The sequence below is a fragment of the Typopeltis vanoorti genome, chromosome 11 (genome assembly GCF_054136105.1).
Source record: "Typopeltis vanoorti isolate ZY-2024b chromosome 11, IOZ_Tvanoo_1.0, whole genome shotgun sequence".
NCBI lineage: Eukaryota > Metazoa > Arthropoda > Arachnida > Uropygi > Thelyphonidae > Typopeltis > Typopeltis vanoorti.
This window is the reverse complement of record NC_143559.1, coordinates 127,317,549-127,337,209: the sequence shown is the minus strand read 5'-3', so window position 1 is coordinate 127,337,209 and position 19,661 is coordinate 127,317,549. Positions and strand designations below refer to the sequence as shown.

The 19,661-nt window shown below is 35.2% G+C and overlaps 1 protein-coding gene across 1 annotated transcript in view; it reads right to left on the bottom strand.

Annotated features, from left to right (window-relative positions):
- LOC150102034 (uncharacterized) overlaps nt 1-19,661 on the bottom strand; it is a 148,994-nt gene that overhangs the window by 20,797 nt on the left and 108,536 nt on the right. Inside the window, exon 6 of the mRNA XM_090400925.1 lies at nt 16,601-16,749. Coding sequence (XP_090257051.1) covers nt 16,601-16,749 — 149 coding nt within the window. The remainder of the gene's footprint in view (nt 1-16,600; nt 16,750-19,661) is intronic.

Genomic DNA, 19,661 nt, shown 5'->3' with positions numbered 1-19,661 from the left:
CATGCCTGGTCAGTGTTTTTTATCACTGTGCTGTCATCACTGCTTGTTTCATTTAGCAGTTTTTCAAAGTAATTACTCCATACTTCAAGGATATCTTTTTCTCCTGTTTTCATTTCACCTTTATCATCTCTAATTCCTTTTACAGCACTCTTTCCTCCATTCCTAAGCTTCTTCAACAACTTCCAGAATATTTTGCCACCTTGATATTTATTTTCTATATTCTTGCCAAAGTCCTCCCATGACTTTTGTTTAGCTAGTTTTACACTGTTTAGCTTTCTTACATTTGTCTCTGTATTCTGTAAGAGTAAAAGCTGACTTATTTGCCAGGAACTTTTGATATGCTTTCTTCTTTTCCTTCACTGCCTCTTTAACTTCCTGTGTCCACCAGGGAGTTCTGATTTTTTTTATCTTTGCACACAACCTCACCACATGCCTCTCTTGCAGAATCAATCAATGTTTCCTTCAGAGTTTGCCACTGAATCTCCAAGGTTTGATTCCTGTTCTCAAACTCTTTCATTTTCTTTTCAATAATATTTCTGTATTTTAGTCTACAGTTTACATCTGAGAGCTGCTCAACTTTTATTCGCTTTAAAACTTTCTTACATGTTATTCTTTTCAATATGAAATTCAATTTTATCCTGCTCAAGACTAAATAGTGATCCTTTCCAATTTCAAATCCTCTGTACACTCTGGTGTCCTGCACCAGGGAGAAAACATCACTATCAACAATAACATAGTCAATGAGACTTTTCTTATTCCTAGCCTCTTCTCTCCATGTGAATTTGTGCACATTTTTGTGTTGGAACATGGTGTTAGTAATAACCAGTCCATGTCCTGAGCAGAAATCCAACAGATATTTGCCATTATTATTAGCTTTGCTCTTTTCTCCAAATTTTCCCAAAATATTTTTGTATGTCTCACAATCATTTCCTACTCTACTATTTAGATCCCCAACAAGGATCAACTTTTCCTTTTTCATTGTGTCAGTTGCTTTTTCTAAAGCCTCAAAAAATTCCTCCACTTCTACCTTAGTAGAACCTTCTGTGGGACCATAGGCACAAATAAGTCTCATTGTCCAGTTCCCCATTCTCATATTTGCCCACATTACTCTACTTGAGACTGCCTGCCATTCAAGAACATTAGCCTCGTATTTAGTGTTGAATACTATGGCTACTCCTCCTTTTCCTTGATTGTTATTGCCTGAATATAACATTTTGTATTTATTGCTCAGAAAGATCTCACCAGTTTTGGTCTTTTTTGTTTCAGTCACCCCTATTATGTCGATCTGGTACTTATCTAATTCCTCAGCTAGCTCCATTTCTTTGCCATTCAGGCTTCTTACGTTGATAGTACTGATCTTTAACTCTGGTGATGTTGAGTTGGGGTTTGTTTTCAGATTTGTTCCAGTAGCTGACTTTTCGCTGTTCGCCCTGGTTCCCTGGCGAAAACAACGGGGGCCTTGTTTAACCGGGCGACACCCCAGCCGGCATGAAATTTTGTCATGTTGTACCATCATTTTTTATTTTGGTTTAACCAATAAGAATACAATTTGGTCGGCTAAATCCCAAATTGCCAGCCCATCCTCGTTCGTTCAGTATCAAAGTAGATACCCAACAGGGTGCACCACGAGAAGGTGAGGATTGGACATTAGGTCAGAAGCCCTGGTCAGTTCTCCGCATTCCTTTAAAGGCTATGTGGAGGTCTCCTCTCAGTTATACAGCTTTGACCCTTAAGCACCCCCCAAAACATTGCTAAATCTGACTAAGTGGTCTGCTCCAACCCTCAAGATCTCTAACTCGATGTTGAAAGTTTATTTTTCACTTGGTCAGACTATAATAAATTTAGTTTAATCCTTTATCCAAGTGTGTGCAAACAAAGTTTGCGCCTGAATGTATCTTCAGGACTGGAGTAAAGTGGTACAACACCGGGCGACTCCTTGCAAAGGTGGAGCAAGGCTACCAACACTCCTATCTCAGTATCTCCCATAATGCAAAACACATCTACTTGCGGATATGTATAATGTTATGCATTAAGGGAAGGGCCACTACCCAGACTAGTTTCGACCTTTATTGAGGTCTCTTCAGTGGGAGCCAGGCCCAAGTGGAGATACCAAGGCAGAAGCATTAGCAAGGTCATCTCCTCCTACAGGAGCTGCCAAACGGTGTGCCACCTTTTTATTAAATTACTCTGGATTTAGAGAAAGATGTTGAAAGTTTATTTTTCACTTGGTCAGACTATAATAAATTTAGTTTAATCCTTTATCCAAGTGTGTGCAAACAAAGTTTGCACCTGAAAGTATCTTCAGGACTGGGGTAAAGTGGTACAACACCGGGCGACTCCTTGCAATGTTTTGCATTATGGGAGATACTGAGATAAGAGTGTTGGTAGCTTGCTCTACCTTTGCAAGGAGTCACCCGGTGTTGTACCACTTTACCCCAGTCCTGAAGATACTTTCAGGCACAAACTTTGTTTGCACACACTTGGATAAAGGATTAAACTAAATTTATTATAATCTCTAACTTGAACTGAATATCATTCAATGTGTTATGCAATATAGTTTCTCCTAAGAACATGCAGATTTTTCACTCCTACAAGCCTGCTCCAAACAATCCAGAACCAGTACGGAGAGCTCGAATTCCTTATATTTCAGGTATCTCTGAACCAATCTCAAAGATCCTCAAGAAATACAACTTAGTAAGTATAATATCAATAAACTCTCCTCCTAGTTATCTTTCACTAGGTGTCTCCTCTTTGTGATTGCCATCTCTTTTACTTTGGCTGACAATGTTCTGTGGAGGAAAAGACTACAAAAACGCTAATTGTATATTGCCTATAATAAGCCTGAGAAGTCTGGCATTGACACAAAATGCAGTCAACACTGGCAATAATCTTCTGGAACAAACATGACCACCTATTCAATGAGAATGCTAAACAGTTTAAAAAAGGTAACAATTGCCTCTTATTACCAGAAATTTGGGAAAGTATAATTCTTATCAGTCTTTAGCAATTTATATATACAGCTAATTCTTTTTACGACTTTTTTTTTTTTTTTTTTTTTAACACAATTTTAAAATAACACGGTTCAAATGGTACTTGTTTTTAAAATTTCTGTTTGAATTCAGTTCTGTTAAAAAGAGTATTTCCATTATAATTATCATTTCCTAGAATGGTACATAAGTACTTAAACTTGAATTTTGAGGAACCCCTCGATGTTTTAAATATCGGGGATTACTCTAAGCTACAGAATGTACATGACTGTGGCGACAACAAAAAAATCAATTTTTGTAATTACGATTCCCCAAAGTTAAGCCGACAGATGATCCATTATATTCACTTACCATTGGTTCCTGGAAGCAGAAGGGTGCTATTCCGATTCCTTGAAGTTAGTCCATTATGGGAGGCCTGCCTATATAAAGCTACTTGGAAGGAGTTAAGCTGTTTGCTAAACAATCATTTCTTGTTTATAATTCAAATATTAAATTAAATTTTGAAGTTTTGTACGTGTAATATCAAATTAGTAAAATGAGTTATTGATTATTTTCAGATATTTTCGTATTACCCCATTAATCACATAGACAGAAGAAAGAAAAGAAAAGCTATTTCTTTAGAAACTAAGATCCAAATTTTAGATTGTTTAGCAGCTGGAGAAGGTTCAACATCCTTATTGAAATATTTTGGATTGAACGAAGCTACCATGAGAAAGATTAAGAAAAATCACGTTAGAAAATCTCCTCTTTATGGAACAAAATTAGGTGCCAAGTCATCATCGTATACAAGGACATAAAAGAGAAGATGGAAAAGGACCTAATGATGTGGATAGAAGATTGCTCATAAAACGGAATACCTTTAGATGGAAATGTCATCAAACAGAAAGCATTACAGTTGTACAAACAGATTCAGGAAAAGCAACCAACAAGATCAAACAACAATTGCAACAAGATCAAACAACAATTGCGATTTTTCTGCAAGCACAGGTTGGCTTGCAAAATTTCTCAAAAGATATGTGTTTCATAATGTAAAAATAAAAGGAGAAGCTGCATGTGCAGCTGAGCCAGCAGCTGGAAAATTTCTTTCAAAACTGTCTAAAATTATTGAAAATGGTGGCTATACTCCTGATGAAGTTTGGAACACAGATGAGACCAGCCTTTTTTGGAAAAAAAATGTCTAGTAGAACTTATATAGCGAAATCGCAAAAAAAAAAGTGACTTTAAAGCAGCTAAGGATCGAGCGACTATTATTTTGCAGCAATGTTTCAGGAGATCATATGTTAAAACCATGAAAGGTGTAGATTTTAACAGTGCACTTTTTGCTTGCGTTCCAGTGCACTGGAAGGTAAACAAAAAAGTTGGATTAAAAAAAAAATTTTTAATGAATGGTTCCATCAATGTTTTGTTCCAGAAGTTAAACGCTATTTGACGGAAAAAAATCTGGAATTAAAAGTTTTAATGATAACGGACAATGTGTCTGGCCCTCCTGTTTTAGAACACCCGAATGTGGAATTCTGTTTTCTACCACCTAATACAACATTCTTAATACCACCACTAGACAGGAGGGTCAGACACATTGTCCATTATCATTAAGTACATTTTGGATAAATTAGATAAGGATAATTTATTGACAGTTATTGATGTGTGGAAGAAAATTTCTATTTTGGATTACATCAAACTTGCTAAGTCGGCATTATCATAATTGAAACCATCAACTATAAATGCATGCTGAAAAGCTACTTGGCCAGAATGTGTGAAAAAGAAAAACTCTGTACCTTTACATACAACTGAATATCCCAATATCATTAGATATTGGGATATTCAGTTAGCATATGCAGTTGGCAGAGAAGGATTTGATGATTTTTTGTCTGCAGATATTGAAGAACTGATGGTTGACAAGGCTGTTAGTGATTATGAAATAATAAAAGCTATCCATGAGAATCTTGATGAAAAAGAAAAAAGTGATGATGATGAAGGGATTCCACTAACTGCAGGATTAATTAAAGAAAGGCTTCAAATGGCTAGTAAATTGAAAAGTCATTTTCTTATATACGATCCACATACTGAACGAGCTGAACAGTTTAAAAAAACGGTGAACTCAAGTCACGTATGGTGAGATATGAAGAATTATACAAAAATTTAGTCAAAACAGGATCTCAACGATTAATTACAGAGTTAGTGGTAAAAAAAAATCAACCTTCAGAATTATTAGAAATCAGTGCTAATTTAGTTCCTTTTACTGAAGAAAAGGTTTTGTCGCTGTAGTATGAACAGGACAGCCAAAGTGTTTCAAGTGATGGAAGTGATTTAATTCCAGTCTCACACAAAAGAATGCAGCTACTGTCAGAAAGTAATAGCAAATAAAATGTAACTAATAACTATATGCACAGGTGTATTTGGGCCTTTTTGAATTTCTGTTTTATTAGTGACACTATTTTCTTTAAGAAAGATAAAAATAAAAAATATTCCATTAAATTTAATAGAGTTCTATTCAATGATTTTCATATATTTTTGTTTGAAAATAACTTATTGTTTGTATTGGGTATTCACATCTAGAACCATTCTTCTATTTTTTCATATGCACTTTCAGATGTGAGCCTCTACATTTTTTTTTTTTAAACACAGTTTTCTTCTAGAACCAAACTACTGTGTAAATGGAGAATTGGGTGTGTATGCTTGTATAAGGGTGGTCTGAAAAGTTCTCAGCCTAGACCATAGATGGCAACACTATCGGCAAATTTTTTTTTTTTTTTTTAGTTGGAACATCTATCATAAGCATCCATGTGAAATTGCAAGTCATTCTATCAAGTAGTTTCTTTTATGCAGCTGTCTGAAGCAAAAGTGTTGTCTGTATCCCTTGAAATGGATAAAATTGAGTATCGTGTGGTTATAAAATTCTTTGTAAAAGAAGGTTTAATGCCAAAAGAAATTTATTAGAAGTTCATAAAAGTTTATGGGCACTCTTCTCCTTCATTTTCAACAATTAAGAAATGTGCTGCAGAGTTTAAACATGGCCGTATCAGCCTTGAAGATCTATGTTTTCCCCAGGACCTTTTGAATGGGCAAACCAACCGGCTAGTTTTACTGACCACCCGGCTAATTAATGTTGTGAATTGACATGGCTAAATAATGAGCAAGAATGGAAAAATAATTTAAGACATTTTTTAATACACAGTGATGAGAAATCAAACCGGAGAGTCTCGATACTTCAAGACTTTTCAATGCAGAAAGTCGTGATCAACGTGAGGCTTCTGAGATTCTTTTTGATTATTATTCTAGAAATGGAAGTCCTGCAGTTTTAAACTATGAAAGTACTAAACTAGAATGGGCAGTAGTTGCATCAAAAATGATTAATGGACAGTCATACAAAAATCTAGATCCAAGACAAATACTGCTGAAATTAGCAACAACATCTGAGCTCAAAAAGTCTTTTCCAAATTTAGCAAAACTAGCTGCTGTTGGACTGGCCATACCTATAAGCACAGCTGAATGTGAAAGGGGTTTCTTTGCATTACAAAGGGTAAAAACCTGTATGAGGAATTGCATCAGTCAGAACACTAAATAATCTGATGCTGATTTCACTGGAGGGACCAGATCCAACAGATTTTAATTATGAAAAAGCTGCTGGCAACTGGGCTTCTAAGAAGAAGAGAAGAATTAACGCATAGAATTTTAAGCTGCGAGCATTACAAGATTTTTATTAATGAGAAAATAAGAAAAATCCTAGTCTTGTTTGTTATAATTGCTACATAAAATATTATCCTTGTTTGAAGTAATTTCTAATAAAATTACTATTTTAATTTGTTATAAAAAAGGGTCTTTCTTAACTCGTTGGTGGAATAAAGCATTAGCCAGGCATACAAAAATTCAAAATTTTTGTATGTCTGGTTAATGCTTTATTCCACCCGGCTGGTAAAAATTTCTGGGAAGAACACTGAAGATGATCCACATGAAGGACATCCAAAAAGTGTAACAACACCAGAAATCATTGATCAAGTGCACAACATGGTATTGGATGACCGGCGAGTCAAAGTGCATGAAATTGCTGAGACTATAGGCATTTCAAAAAAGAATGTGTAGGATATATTTTGCACAAAGAATTGCAAATGTAAAAGCATTACACAAGATGGGTGCCACGCTTGCTCACAGCAGATCAAAAACACACTTGCATGGAAATCTCTGAACAGTGCTTGGAGCATTTTAACAAAATAAAACTGATTTTGTGCATCGATTTATTAATATGAATGAAACTTGGATTCACCATTACACACCAGAATCCAAACAGCAGCCAAAACAGTGGACAGAAGCCGGTTGTTCAGAGCCAAAGAAGACAAAGTCAGTTCCATCGGCAGGAAAGGTCATGGTATCGATGTTTTGGGATGCTAAAGGAATTCTGTTTATTAATTTTCTTGAAAAAGGTTAAACAATAACTGGGGAATATTATTCCGATCTTTTAACCCGACTAGATGAAAAATTCGTGAGAAAAGACCCAATTTGCAGGAAGAAAAAAAAAATCATCTTTCATCAGGACAATGCACCTGCCCACAAAGGTGTTTTGGCAATGGGAAAATTAAGGGATCTGCACTATTAATTGTTGGAACATCCACCCTATTCCCCAGATTTGGCTCCCTCTGACTTCTATCCCTTCCTAAAACAAACTCTTCCTCTCTGGTCAGCATTTTTCTTCGAATTGCAGTTTGTAGAGGGGTATTTTGCAGTTCTTACTGAGAACTGCTACAGGGAAGGGATAATGCACTGCACCATCGCTGGAATGAATGTATTAGTCTTAAGGGAGATTATGTTGAAAAATAAAAATAATTTTCAAAATTATAAATCTGTGTTTTCATTGTTAGGCTGAGAACTTTTCAGACCATCCTTGTGTGTGTGTAGTGTATTGGATTATACCAGTACATGGCTCAGTATCATTTTGAAATTGATTGTCACTATTCTACCTTGTGTGAATCATTATACTGAGATTGATCTGTTGTTAGATTAAGATCAAAATATCTGCTTAAAGCCCCCCCCCCCCCCCCCACACACACACACCATAATTTTTTGTGTCTTTCTGATTCAGTAACTGCTTCAGTATGTCACAAGTGTCACTACAGATACTGAATACCAATAATTTGTTGGGTATTTATTCCTAAGTAGTACTTGCCAGGACTACGTAGGACTCCAAAATTACTGAGAAATTTGAAGAGCAGAATTATACACAGGAACCAGTACCAGTGGAGAGTAAAGTGAGGTGGGCACTGCAACAGATATCCAGTAAGAAAGTACCAGGAGGAGATGGAATACCCATTGGGCTGCTCAGAGTCCTGCGAGAAGAGGCAGTTAAAATTTTAACAGCTCTATGTTAGCAAATTTGAATCATAACTACATGGCCTAGAGAATGGAAAAAATCAGTTTATATACCTTTATTGAAGAAAGGCAATGCAAGAGAGTGCAAAAATTACAGAACTATAGCATTGATTTCTCATGCAAATAAAGTCTTGCTTAAGATCATTCAGAAAAGGCTGGAACCATTCATGAAGAGAGAAATGCCAGATGAACAGGCAGAGGAACAAGAGATCAAATCGCCAATGTGAGATGGATAATAGAAAGAGCACAGGAATATCACAAGAATGTCTACCTTTGTTTCCTTGAGTATAGCAAGGCTTTTGACTCTGTAGATCATGTGAAACTGTGGAATGTGTTAAGAACAATGGGAGTCTCAGAGCATTTCATTATCCTTCTGAGGAATCTTTATTATGAACAAGAAGCTACTGTCCGAACAGATCTTGGAGAAACTAAGTATTTCACAATAGGTAAAGGGTGCGACAAGGATGTATTTTATCTCCATACCTGTTTAACTTGTACAGCGAATACATTTTAAGAATGGCAGGGCTGGAGGAGTCTTCAGTTGGAATTAAAATTGATGGAAAAAATATTAATAATTTGAGGTATGTAGATGATACCACCTTGCTAGCAGAATGCAAAGAAGATTTGAAGGAACTTATTATGAAAGTTAAAGAAGAAAGTGCTAAATATGATCTTAAACTTAACCTCAAAAAGACAAAAGTTATGGCAACATGTGAACTTAATAATTTTGAAGTAGATGGGGAGAAAATGGAAGCAGTTAACAATTTTGTGTTCCTAGGATCTTGAATTGATAAAGATGGTTATTGTACCGAAGAAGTTAGAAGAAGATTATTACTCGGAAAAAAAACAATGACAAATTTAAGCAAGATCTTTAAAGATATTAGCCTCACAACAAAAATCAGAATTGTGAAAGCAATGGTATTCCCTGTGGTGCTGTATGGATGTGAAAGTTGGACCCTGAGAAAAAGTGAAAGAAGAAAGATAGATGCATTTGAATTATGGATTTGGAGATGCTTACTAAGAATACCATTGCCTACAAAGCAAACCAATAAATCAGTGCGACAAGGATGTATTTTATCTCCATATAAAGAATAAAGCCAGATTGCTCCCTTGAAGCTATGATCATCAAGCATTGTCATACTTCGGACATATGTGAGCAAATGACAGTCTGGAGAAGATGATGATGCTTGATAAAGTTCATGGAAGCAGAAGAAGAGGAAGACCAAGAATTAGATGGTTTGAGGGAGTTAAAGAAGCAACTGGAGTGAGCTTGGGGGTTCTGAAAGACATGGTCAGGGACAGATCGGAATGGAGAGTGTATGTTCATGGAGTCGCCAGGAGTCAGAAACGACTTGATGAACACACACACACACACACACACACACACACACACACACACACACACACACACACACACACACACACACACACACAGTCCTGGCAAAATAAAAAAATCTTCCCACCCAAATTTAGTATTACTCTCTGCACAATAAGTAATGGTTTCTTGGTTCTCTACAAGTCTGTGTTCTGAGCCTCAACTATACATTCCAAACTCCCTGTGAATGGTGAATTCCAAACTCCCTGTTAAAGTAAATGTGTTTCAGATATTATGGAATTCGGTTGAAGGGAATTAACATTTCAACTCAACTATTGAAATGCTAATTTGTCTTTGGTTTGAGCGATCTTTTGTTAATACGACACCAATCATATGCAGTTCTTCGCTGCTCTACGTATCTCAAGTCTTGTAAATTACTGGTAATTTTTGCTTGAAATAATGGGAAAGAAGATGACGCTATCTGGGTAGATGACTTTGACGATGCACACAAAGAAACTGTTCTCGATGCCAAAAGTAGTGATAGCAAGTAGGAGCTTCTTGGTAAGTCGCACCATTTTCAATTTTTTTCTGAAAACTTTAGTTTCCGAAAATTTACGCACATATCTCGCAACACGATTTTTTAGCTTTAATTTTGGGAAAAAAGTTAGAGTTATATTTGAGTAAACACAGTATTTTTTTTTTAGCTTTCATTTTCTTATGTATGGATCATTGGTTAAAGATTGGATTTATAAAACCCCTAAATGAGAGCAATATAGCAAATGCAAGTAGCTGTAAGCAACAAGAAAACGTTGATATTGCATCTGGATCAAATGAAATTGATGAGTGTGTCATCTTATATCTCTAGAGAACCAAAATTTAAAAATAAATCATTTTTTGTGTTTACATGAACATATAAATTTAAATAAAATATATATTTAATTTTAATTAATATTTTTAATTAATTTATTAATTTAATCAATTAATTAGGATTACTTGGTAATAATGAAAATTTAAGAAGGGATATATGCAATATCTGAATTTTGAGAAACACTGCACTATATATTTCTTAGTTGGCTAGGACATATATATACGTCCACATTTCCGTGGATGTGAAGTGCATATTAAAAGTGTAATATCATTGATATTCCATTAAAATTTATGATGGATATGAAGCTTTTGAGGGTTTGTATTATTTGATCTTTAATGGCAGGTAAGGTGGTTAACACGTTAACGATGGGGGAGGGGGGGTCAAGCAAAACCATATGTTCCACCGGCAACATATGGTTTTGCTTGGTCTATACAGAAGTTTCTGTTGGAGAGAGGATATGATTCATTAGTTAGTGCCGTTTTATCCCAGTTGTCTCTAATTGCACTGTTTGTTGAAAAACATAATGACTCCTTTAATTATGCATAGCCGAAAATTGCCACGTACTCCCTAACGACCTTTCGCATACCCCCGGGGGTACGCATACCACACTTTGAGAAACACTGCCTCTATGGAATTAATAGCATCTTTGGCACACCTGTTCAACAGGAGTCTTGCAACAGGGTAAGTCCCAAAGGAAAGGAAGTTGGGAAAAATTGTTCCACTTCACAAAGAGGGAGTGGGGGAATAATACTGAGGCTATAAATTATAAGTCAATCTGTGTGTCTGGGGTTGTTGTTAAGGTGATAAACTAGCGACTACGATTCAGAAGTGGGTTGATAATAACAGTATTCTTTATGATAGTCAGCAAAAGCGGCGCTAGGATCTTTGTCGCCCGCATGCAATTTCTTTCTAAGTGCCCCTGTAACAATCCGGGCGTGTGTGATAATAAAAATTTATTATCACACACGCATTTGTACAATAATAAAAATTGAAATTATTTGAAATTTCTTAAATAAATTTTGACAGAACAGCCACACATTGGTTCGCTAAATGTCACAAACCGGGGGCGTTGACTAGGCAGGATAATCGTTAAAAACCTGAATATTCAAAAAATATTCAAAAGTTAAAGCAAATTTTGATAAAGCCACTTTACTTTAATCGTTGAACATAATGATACAGGGATTATAGCTTTCTCACCTACCCGAATCGCTAAACAAAATTAAAATGAATTTTAATTAAAGTTTAAAAAATTCTTAGTAACTTGTAAAAATTTTTTAATAATTTTTATATGGAACTATCTTTTAGGAAAATAAAGAAACTCAAGATAGATCAGAAAATAAGAAAAGAATTCGGAAATAATTAGAACATTTAATATAAGTATTCAAAAAATAATAATCTTTACAGAATAACAGAAAATAAATTAAATTACATAAATATACTTGAAATTTTTTAAATTAAAATTTCAGGCTTTTTGATTTCATATTCACAAAATCAGAAATAATGGTCTCAACGTCTAAGTCTGCACATATATCATTTTCAATAGCTATTAACGCTGAACTAACAAGCCTTTTTTTGTGACATATTTGTTCTTAAGTAGGTTTTAATCAATTTCAACTTGGAAAAGGAACATTCACCGATCGCTTAAGGTTAACAGTATTCTTAAAGCAAGTGAAAAGTCCAATAATTTAGGAAAAGATAAATTATTGAACACAATAAAATTAAGAATATCGAAAGGGTTTTGAATATTTAAATTATCCTTCCGAAAAATATCCCAGAAAGCACATAACTCATCATATAGTTCTATTGCATTTACATCTTTATTGTTGCCGTCCTTCAACAGAATCTCTAAATCGTCACAATTTTTTCGTAAATCTTCATTATTAATTTGTAGTAATCTATACAATAAATTAAAATTATCATAATATGTTTTTAGTTGTTCAAAACGTTCTATTAACGAACACATTGCAACATCTAGAAGTGTATAAAACACATTCACTCTAAATTTATCTTCTAGCGATTGCAACATTTCGTCATGATGCTCATAGTCAAATTGTCATGTCTTCTTCCGTCGTCAAACTTCCGTACCAGTTTTAAATTCTTGTTCTCCATCCACCTCTTCACTCAGTTCTTTTGCCATTTTTAGAACTTCTTTGAAATTTGTATCTGATCGATACTCTTGTAAGAATATTTTTAAGTTTTCGATAGATTCTAAAGCAAGTGTAATGTTCATAATTTTGTCTTGAAGCATTTTACTCACAGGGTTTATTCTGTTAAGTAAATCATGCCAAGTTATACGACAGCAAATAAATTTGTAGTCCTTTATTTTAGCACATAATGTTTGTGCTTCATACTGAGTTTCTTTATTAAAATTTTCATTATTTAAAATTTAAAAAAGTGCATCGTAAATTTCTCCTGATATTGTAGAGGGCGGATTGCATTAATTTTACTTTCCCATCACATTTCTGATGGCTATTTCAATGTTAATTTTTTTACGAACTTTAAAATGATTGCCCAACGTTTGTAAGAGAATGAAAAGAAATTGTATATTTCTTGAATAATTTCAAAGAAACATTGTATCTGCATTTACTTTGGCTGCATCATTAATGATTAAATTTAGAGTATGAGCGGCACATGGCATGTAAAAAGCTCGAGGAATTTTGTTCAAAAGGAAATTTTGGAGCCAATACTTTTTCCCCGTTCATATTTGCCGCATTGTCATACCCTTGACCTCGCATGTCTTCAATGGGGATATTCCAGTTGTTCCATTATTGTTGCACATAAACCACTTCCTGTGGAATCTGATATATCTGCAAAACCTAAAAAGTTTTCCCTGATCTTGACAATTCCATTGTCACAGGAAACAAAGCGAATATAATGGTCATTTGTTGTTTTACTTGCATCAGGTGTGCAGTCTAAAATTATGGAATAATATTTAGATTTCCGAATTGATAATAAAATTGTATCCCTGATTGAGTTACTTCAAGTTTCCAATATTTCATTTTGACTGTCTTTACTCAAATAGTGTACTCTATTGTTTTCTTGTAGGGCCATTTCAACATGATTTTCCATAACGGGATCAAACTTCGCAAACAGTTCAACTAATTTTAAAAAATTGCCGTTATTCCTTTCACATAATTTATCATATGATCTGTGAAAAGCTAAATTTTGGCTACCAAGATATTTTATAATTTCAATCAAGCATTCTAAAACACTCGTCCAATGTTTCTTTTCCATTTCATACGTGCTTTGAGTCTGGCAATCAATAGTAGTCTTGATTTTTAAATTTTTATCAAGTTCCTTCCATTTTAAGAAATTTTTCATGCGAGTTAAACTAGTCTCATGTCTATGCAAAGTTGTACTTGCATTTCTCTAATCGTTATAACCTTCTATAAGACTACTTGATTCAGTAGGTGCAAAAAGTTTGCAACAAAAGCAAAAAACAGAATTTAAAGTTTAGGAATAAATGAGCTATGTTCTTGGCACGAGCTCCCTGTTTTCCATTTTTCTATTATAATACGTGTCGCCAAATTTACGACCATATGTATCTCTGGGATATATTATATTTTTCTCTTGAACAGGCCCCATTTCAATTAAAACAACTTGTAATATTTCATCAATATTTCCCCATTCACCTGGATCTTCTAAATTTACAGAGACTAATAACAATGTGTTAGTTTCATGGTCAACTACAAATAAATCTTCTCTTAACTGTTTTTCACTTAAATCATGCATCTTGTTATCTAGTTCAATAGTTGCAATAGTACTTTCATGCAAACTGGATGATGTGCACGGTTCTTCAGCTCTGATTTCTGATGTATCGAGTTGGTTACAATCTGCATCAGAATATTTTAATATTTTAAAAAATTTATTAAGAGCCCCAGTAATATCTGCTTCTTTCACAGCATGACGCTTACGATTTTGTGTACCGGATAACTTTTTTTTAAATTTTTGATTCCATTTGTATTTTATACCCGCAATAAATTATTAAACAACATGACACAGAGACGAAATAATAGTCCACAATGCGCTACTGTTAGTAGCCTATGGAGATGAGTACCATATTACGCAACACGACACGGAGACGAAATAATAGTACGCACTGCGCTACTGTCAGTAGCCTACTGAGATGCGTACCATATGACTGGTTAACTAGCAATAAATGTTTTGTACGAAAATTCGTTTCTGCACATAAAACCGTTCACCGTTTCCCTTTAGATAGACTGCAGCAGACAACATTCTCTCGCTGCAAAACTGTAAACAGCCGGTAGATCAAAGAGACGATAATATACAATTTTTTAAAATTTTTATTCGGTGTATCCAGCCTTATTTTAATATTGATCATTCTAAGAATTTTTTTGTTTTTATGATAAAAATTTTGTTTCTTAAAAATGAACTTATGAACCGTACCCCGGCGGTGGCGCCCCCTTCGTAGCGGTGCCCGCATGTCCGCCGGCCCTGATGGTCAGCATGGGTTGTTAAGGGAAGACAGTGTTTCTGCAATCTGCTTATGTATTACATGGTGACAAATTCATTCAATAAAAGAGATGCATATACGGTGGTGTACTTGAATTTTTCAAAGGCCTTTGATAGACTGCCACACGGCAAGCTAGTAGCTAAATTGAAACAGATGGGATTAGATAACAAACTAGTGAGTGGGATAACTGATTGGTTGTCAGACAGTTATCATTAGGTTCTATAGAGGAGAGGTATCCCAAAAGAGGAAGGTCACTAGTGGAGTGCCACAGCATTCTGTTTTGGAACCACTATTGTTTAACTTGCATGTTAATGACATGGGGACTGGATTAACTGGAGATGTACAGCTGTTTGCCTATGATGGAAAGTTGGGAAGCACTATGAAAAGTAGAGCAGATGTTGTAGCCTTGCAGGAGGATCTGAATAGACTACGTGAGTGGGCAAATGTGTGGAGCTATCAGTTTAACGTTACAAAGAGCAAAGGTTTGAAATTTGGTAGGCAAGGTTAGGATGCAGAGTATACAATTAAGGGGAAAATTTTGAAGGAAGTAAAAGAGATGGAAGATCTGGGAATGATGATGGACAGAAACTGGAAGTTAAAGAGTCATATTGCTAGAACTGTAATAACATTCCAACAGATGATGACATGTGCAGAAGCAGAGATGTCATGGTTCCCTTGCATAAAGGCCTTAATCACATCGTATATGGAGTACTAGGTGCAGATCATGTTGTCTAGTTTTCGAGGAGTCCAGAGAAGGTTTATTAAGTCAATGTAAGGTCTATAGAATGTCAGAAATGAGGAGAGATCGAAGGAATGTGACTTGCAGAGCCTTATGAATAGGAGGAGAGAGAATGTGATTCAGACATAAGTCAGTGAGGAATTATAACCAGATTAATGTGGAGGAAAATTTTCATAGAGTAGAGGGAGAAAATGGTAGACCAAGAGGTTATCCCTAGAAACTGCATAAGGAGAGTGTAAGCAAGGAAGTGAGAAACAAGTTCTTTGCATGGAGAGCGATTGGTAAATGAAATGTATTGCCTGAGAGTGTTGCAAGTGTGTAGACTGAATGGGTTGAAGCCAGGTTCAATGATTCACCTGCAATGAGTCCTTTGACACCATGGAGATCAAATGTTAACAATAATACTAATTTGTTAAAAAACGTTTAATTTTCTTGACCAAAAAGCTCTGGAAAGACTTTTAATGGGATTATATTGATCAAGTGCATATATGGAAGACCTTTATCAGATCCTTCAACTTGCCAGAACTGAATTATAGTGCCAACTATAGAACGTTCCTAAATAACAAGTGATATCATCCATGCTCTATGAATGTATTGTATGCGTTCTGTTCTTTGTTTAATATAATTGGAATCGGTTGATTATAGTTTGTAACAGTTTTTTACTTTTTAGTGCCTTACATCAGTTATGTACCCTGAAGATGTAAACAGCCTTAGTTGGTATAACTTAGTTGTTTATTATATGCACTTGATCAATATAATCCCATTAAAAGTCTTTCCAATAATACTAATAATAATATAATTTAAAATAACAAAATCCAATCCATGCATTGAAGAAAATTAAAGTAAATACACTCACTGCTGATGAGAATAATTCTGATGGTTTCTTAGAGGAAGCCGTGGTAAACGAGGTTGCTGATGGTGATAGTGTTGGTTATAGCTTCTTCTGTTCTCTACATAGCCACCCCATTCTCCATTCATTCTTTCACCATGTCTATCATTTCCACCCTAAATAATTGATTAATATGGTGGAAAAAATTAAATAATTTTTCTATCATGCATTTCAACTCAAGGAATAAAATACTTCATTTATTAAACAAAGCACCAAAACCTAAAGCATTTTAAGACTTAAAATTCTGCATGAAAAGGCCTCAGCCAAAAGAAATTAGCCACTAACTAAAGTCAAAATAAATCACTTCATATGTTTTGTGCACATTATGGTAATGCCAAAATACCAAATAATCACAGGGCATAAAAAATGCAGTTACTTCATCATCATCAAATTCCTGCCATGTACCCTCAAGGGGTGTACAGGATATGATAGTACTACATGGAAAAAATTACATCATTACTAACTTCCTATCTACAATTTTCCTCCAAATCAGTCTGTTACTTGTCAAGACTCCAACATTATCAGATCTTATATTTCTATCGTCTAAGGCACTTTGCACCATATCAATCCACCTATATCTTGGTCTTCCTCTGGGTCGTTTTGCTGCCAACCTGGCAGTGATCACTTGTTTTGCTAATCTTTCCTCGCCCATTCTGTTTAAGTGACCATACCATTTCCTCGCCTGAGATTAGCTCTGCTAACGCATTCCCGAATGCTGACAATGTTAAGTTCTTTCCTAATATCCTCGTTTTTAATATGATATTGCCATTGATGCCATCTGTTCATGCCCATAATCTTTCTCAGGCCTCTCATATCTGCAGTCTCTAGTCTTTGGTCAAGCGTTTTACTTCTGACCCAGCTCTCAGATCCATAAATTAAAATTGGTTTGAACACTGTCTTGTATACAGCTAATTTAGTGTTCCGACTAATTTCTCTCTTATTCCATATGAATTTAATCAGATGACTTCCCACCATACCAGCTTTGCTGATTCTGTTGTCTATTTCCATATTTAATTTACCATCTTCAGTAAAATTCGTGCCTAAGTAGCTGAAATGTTTTACTTGTTCCACAGGTTCTCCATTTGCAACACAGTTGACATTTTCAACAATTCTGTTTATTTTCATTGTCTTTGTCTTTTTAATGCTGACCTTCATACCATATTTATTACAAGAGTTATTCAATTTAGTCAGGGACTCTTGCAGACTTGTAACGGATTTATTCAAAAGTAAAACATCGTCTGCATAAAGCAAAGAGCTGACATTAACATCTCCAATTCTGATATCATGTTTAATACCACTTTCCTTCATAATGTGATCCATATAGATAATGAATAACAGAGGGGATAATGTACATCCTTGTCTCATACCAGATTTAACATTAAACCATCTTCCTGTACTTCCTTCAATTCTAACTGCTGACTTACAACCCAAATAAAGACTAAGTATTGCTTGATATAATGCCCCATTGACACCATATAACTGCAGCGTATTGAATAGCTTCTCTCTTGGCACCTTGTCATATGCCTTTTCCAAATCAACAAAACTTAAATACAGATCTTTGTTATATTCCCATGCTTTCTCGACTATTTGTCGTAAAGTGAAGATCTGATCCTGACAGCCTCTATTTGGCCTGAATCCAGCTTGTTCTTCACCAAGTTTTTCTTCCACAAGTCTTTTCAACCGTTTCTCAAGTATACTTACATAGATCTTGCCAGGAATACTCAGTAGGGAAATACCTCTGTAATTCTCACATTCAGTTTTATTTCCCTTTTTATATATGGGTTCTATGAGCGCTCTACTCCAATCATCGGGAATTTGTCCCTCTGTCCAGGCTTTCTGAACTATGCAGTTCAGCCGCTGTAAGACTTTTATACCACCATACTTGAGCATATCATCTACTCCTGCTGCCTTTCCACATTTCAAGCCTTTGATGGTTTTTTCCTACTTCAAGTATGGATATATATTCCTGACTGCATGCCTGGTCAGTATTTTTTGCCACTGTGCTGTCATCACTGCTGGTTTCATTTAGCAGTTTTTCAAAGTAATTACTCCATACCTCAAGGATATCTTTTTCTCCCGTTTTTATGTCACTTTTATCATCTCTAACTCCTTTTATAGCACTCTTTCCTCCATTCCTAAGCTTCTTCAACAACCTCCAAAATATCTTGCCACCTTCTTAATATTTATTTTCTATATTCTTGCCAAAGCACTCCCATGACTTTTGTTTAGCTAGTTTTACACAGTGTTTAGCATTCTTGCATTTCTCTCTATATTCTCTACGAGCACAAGCTGACTTATTTGCCAGGAACTTTGAATATGCTTTCTTCTTTTCCTTCACTGCCTCTTTAACTTCCTGTGTCCACCAGGGAGTTCTGATTTTTTTATCCTTGCACACAACCTCACCACATGCCTCTCTTGCAGAATCAATCAATGTTTCCTTCAGAGTTTGCCACTGAATCTCCAAGGTTTGATTCCTGTTCTCAAACTCTTTCATTTTTTCTTCAATAATCTTTGTGTATTTTAGTCTACAGTTCACATCTGAGAGCTGCTCAACTTTTATTCGCTTTAAAACTTTCTTACATGTTATTCTTTTCAATATGAAATTCAATTTTATCCTGCTCAAGACTAAATTGTGAACACTTCCAATTTCAAATCCTCTGTACACTCTAGTGTCCTGCACCAGGGAGAAAACATCACTAATGACAATAACATAGTCAATGAGACTTTTCTTATTCCTTGCCTCTTCTCTCCATGTAAATTTGTGCACATTTTTATGTTAGAACATGGTGTTAGTAATAACCAGTCCATGTCCTGAGCAGAAATCCAACAGATATTTGCCATTATTATTAGCTTTGCTCTTTTCTCCAAATTTTCCTAAAATATTTTTCTATGTCTCACAATCATTTCCTACTCTGCTATTTAGATCCCGAACAAGGACCAACTTTTCCTTTTTCATTGTGTCAGTTTCTTTTTGTAAGGCCTCAAAAAATTCCTCCACTTCTATCTTAGTAGAACCTTCTGTGGGACC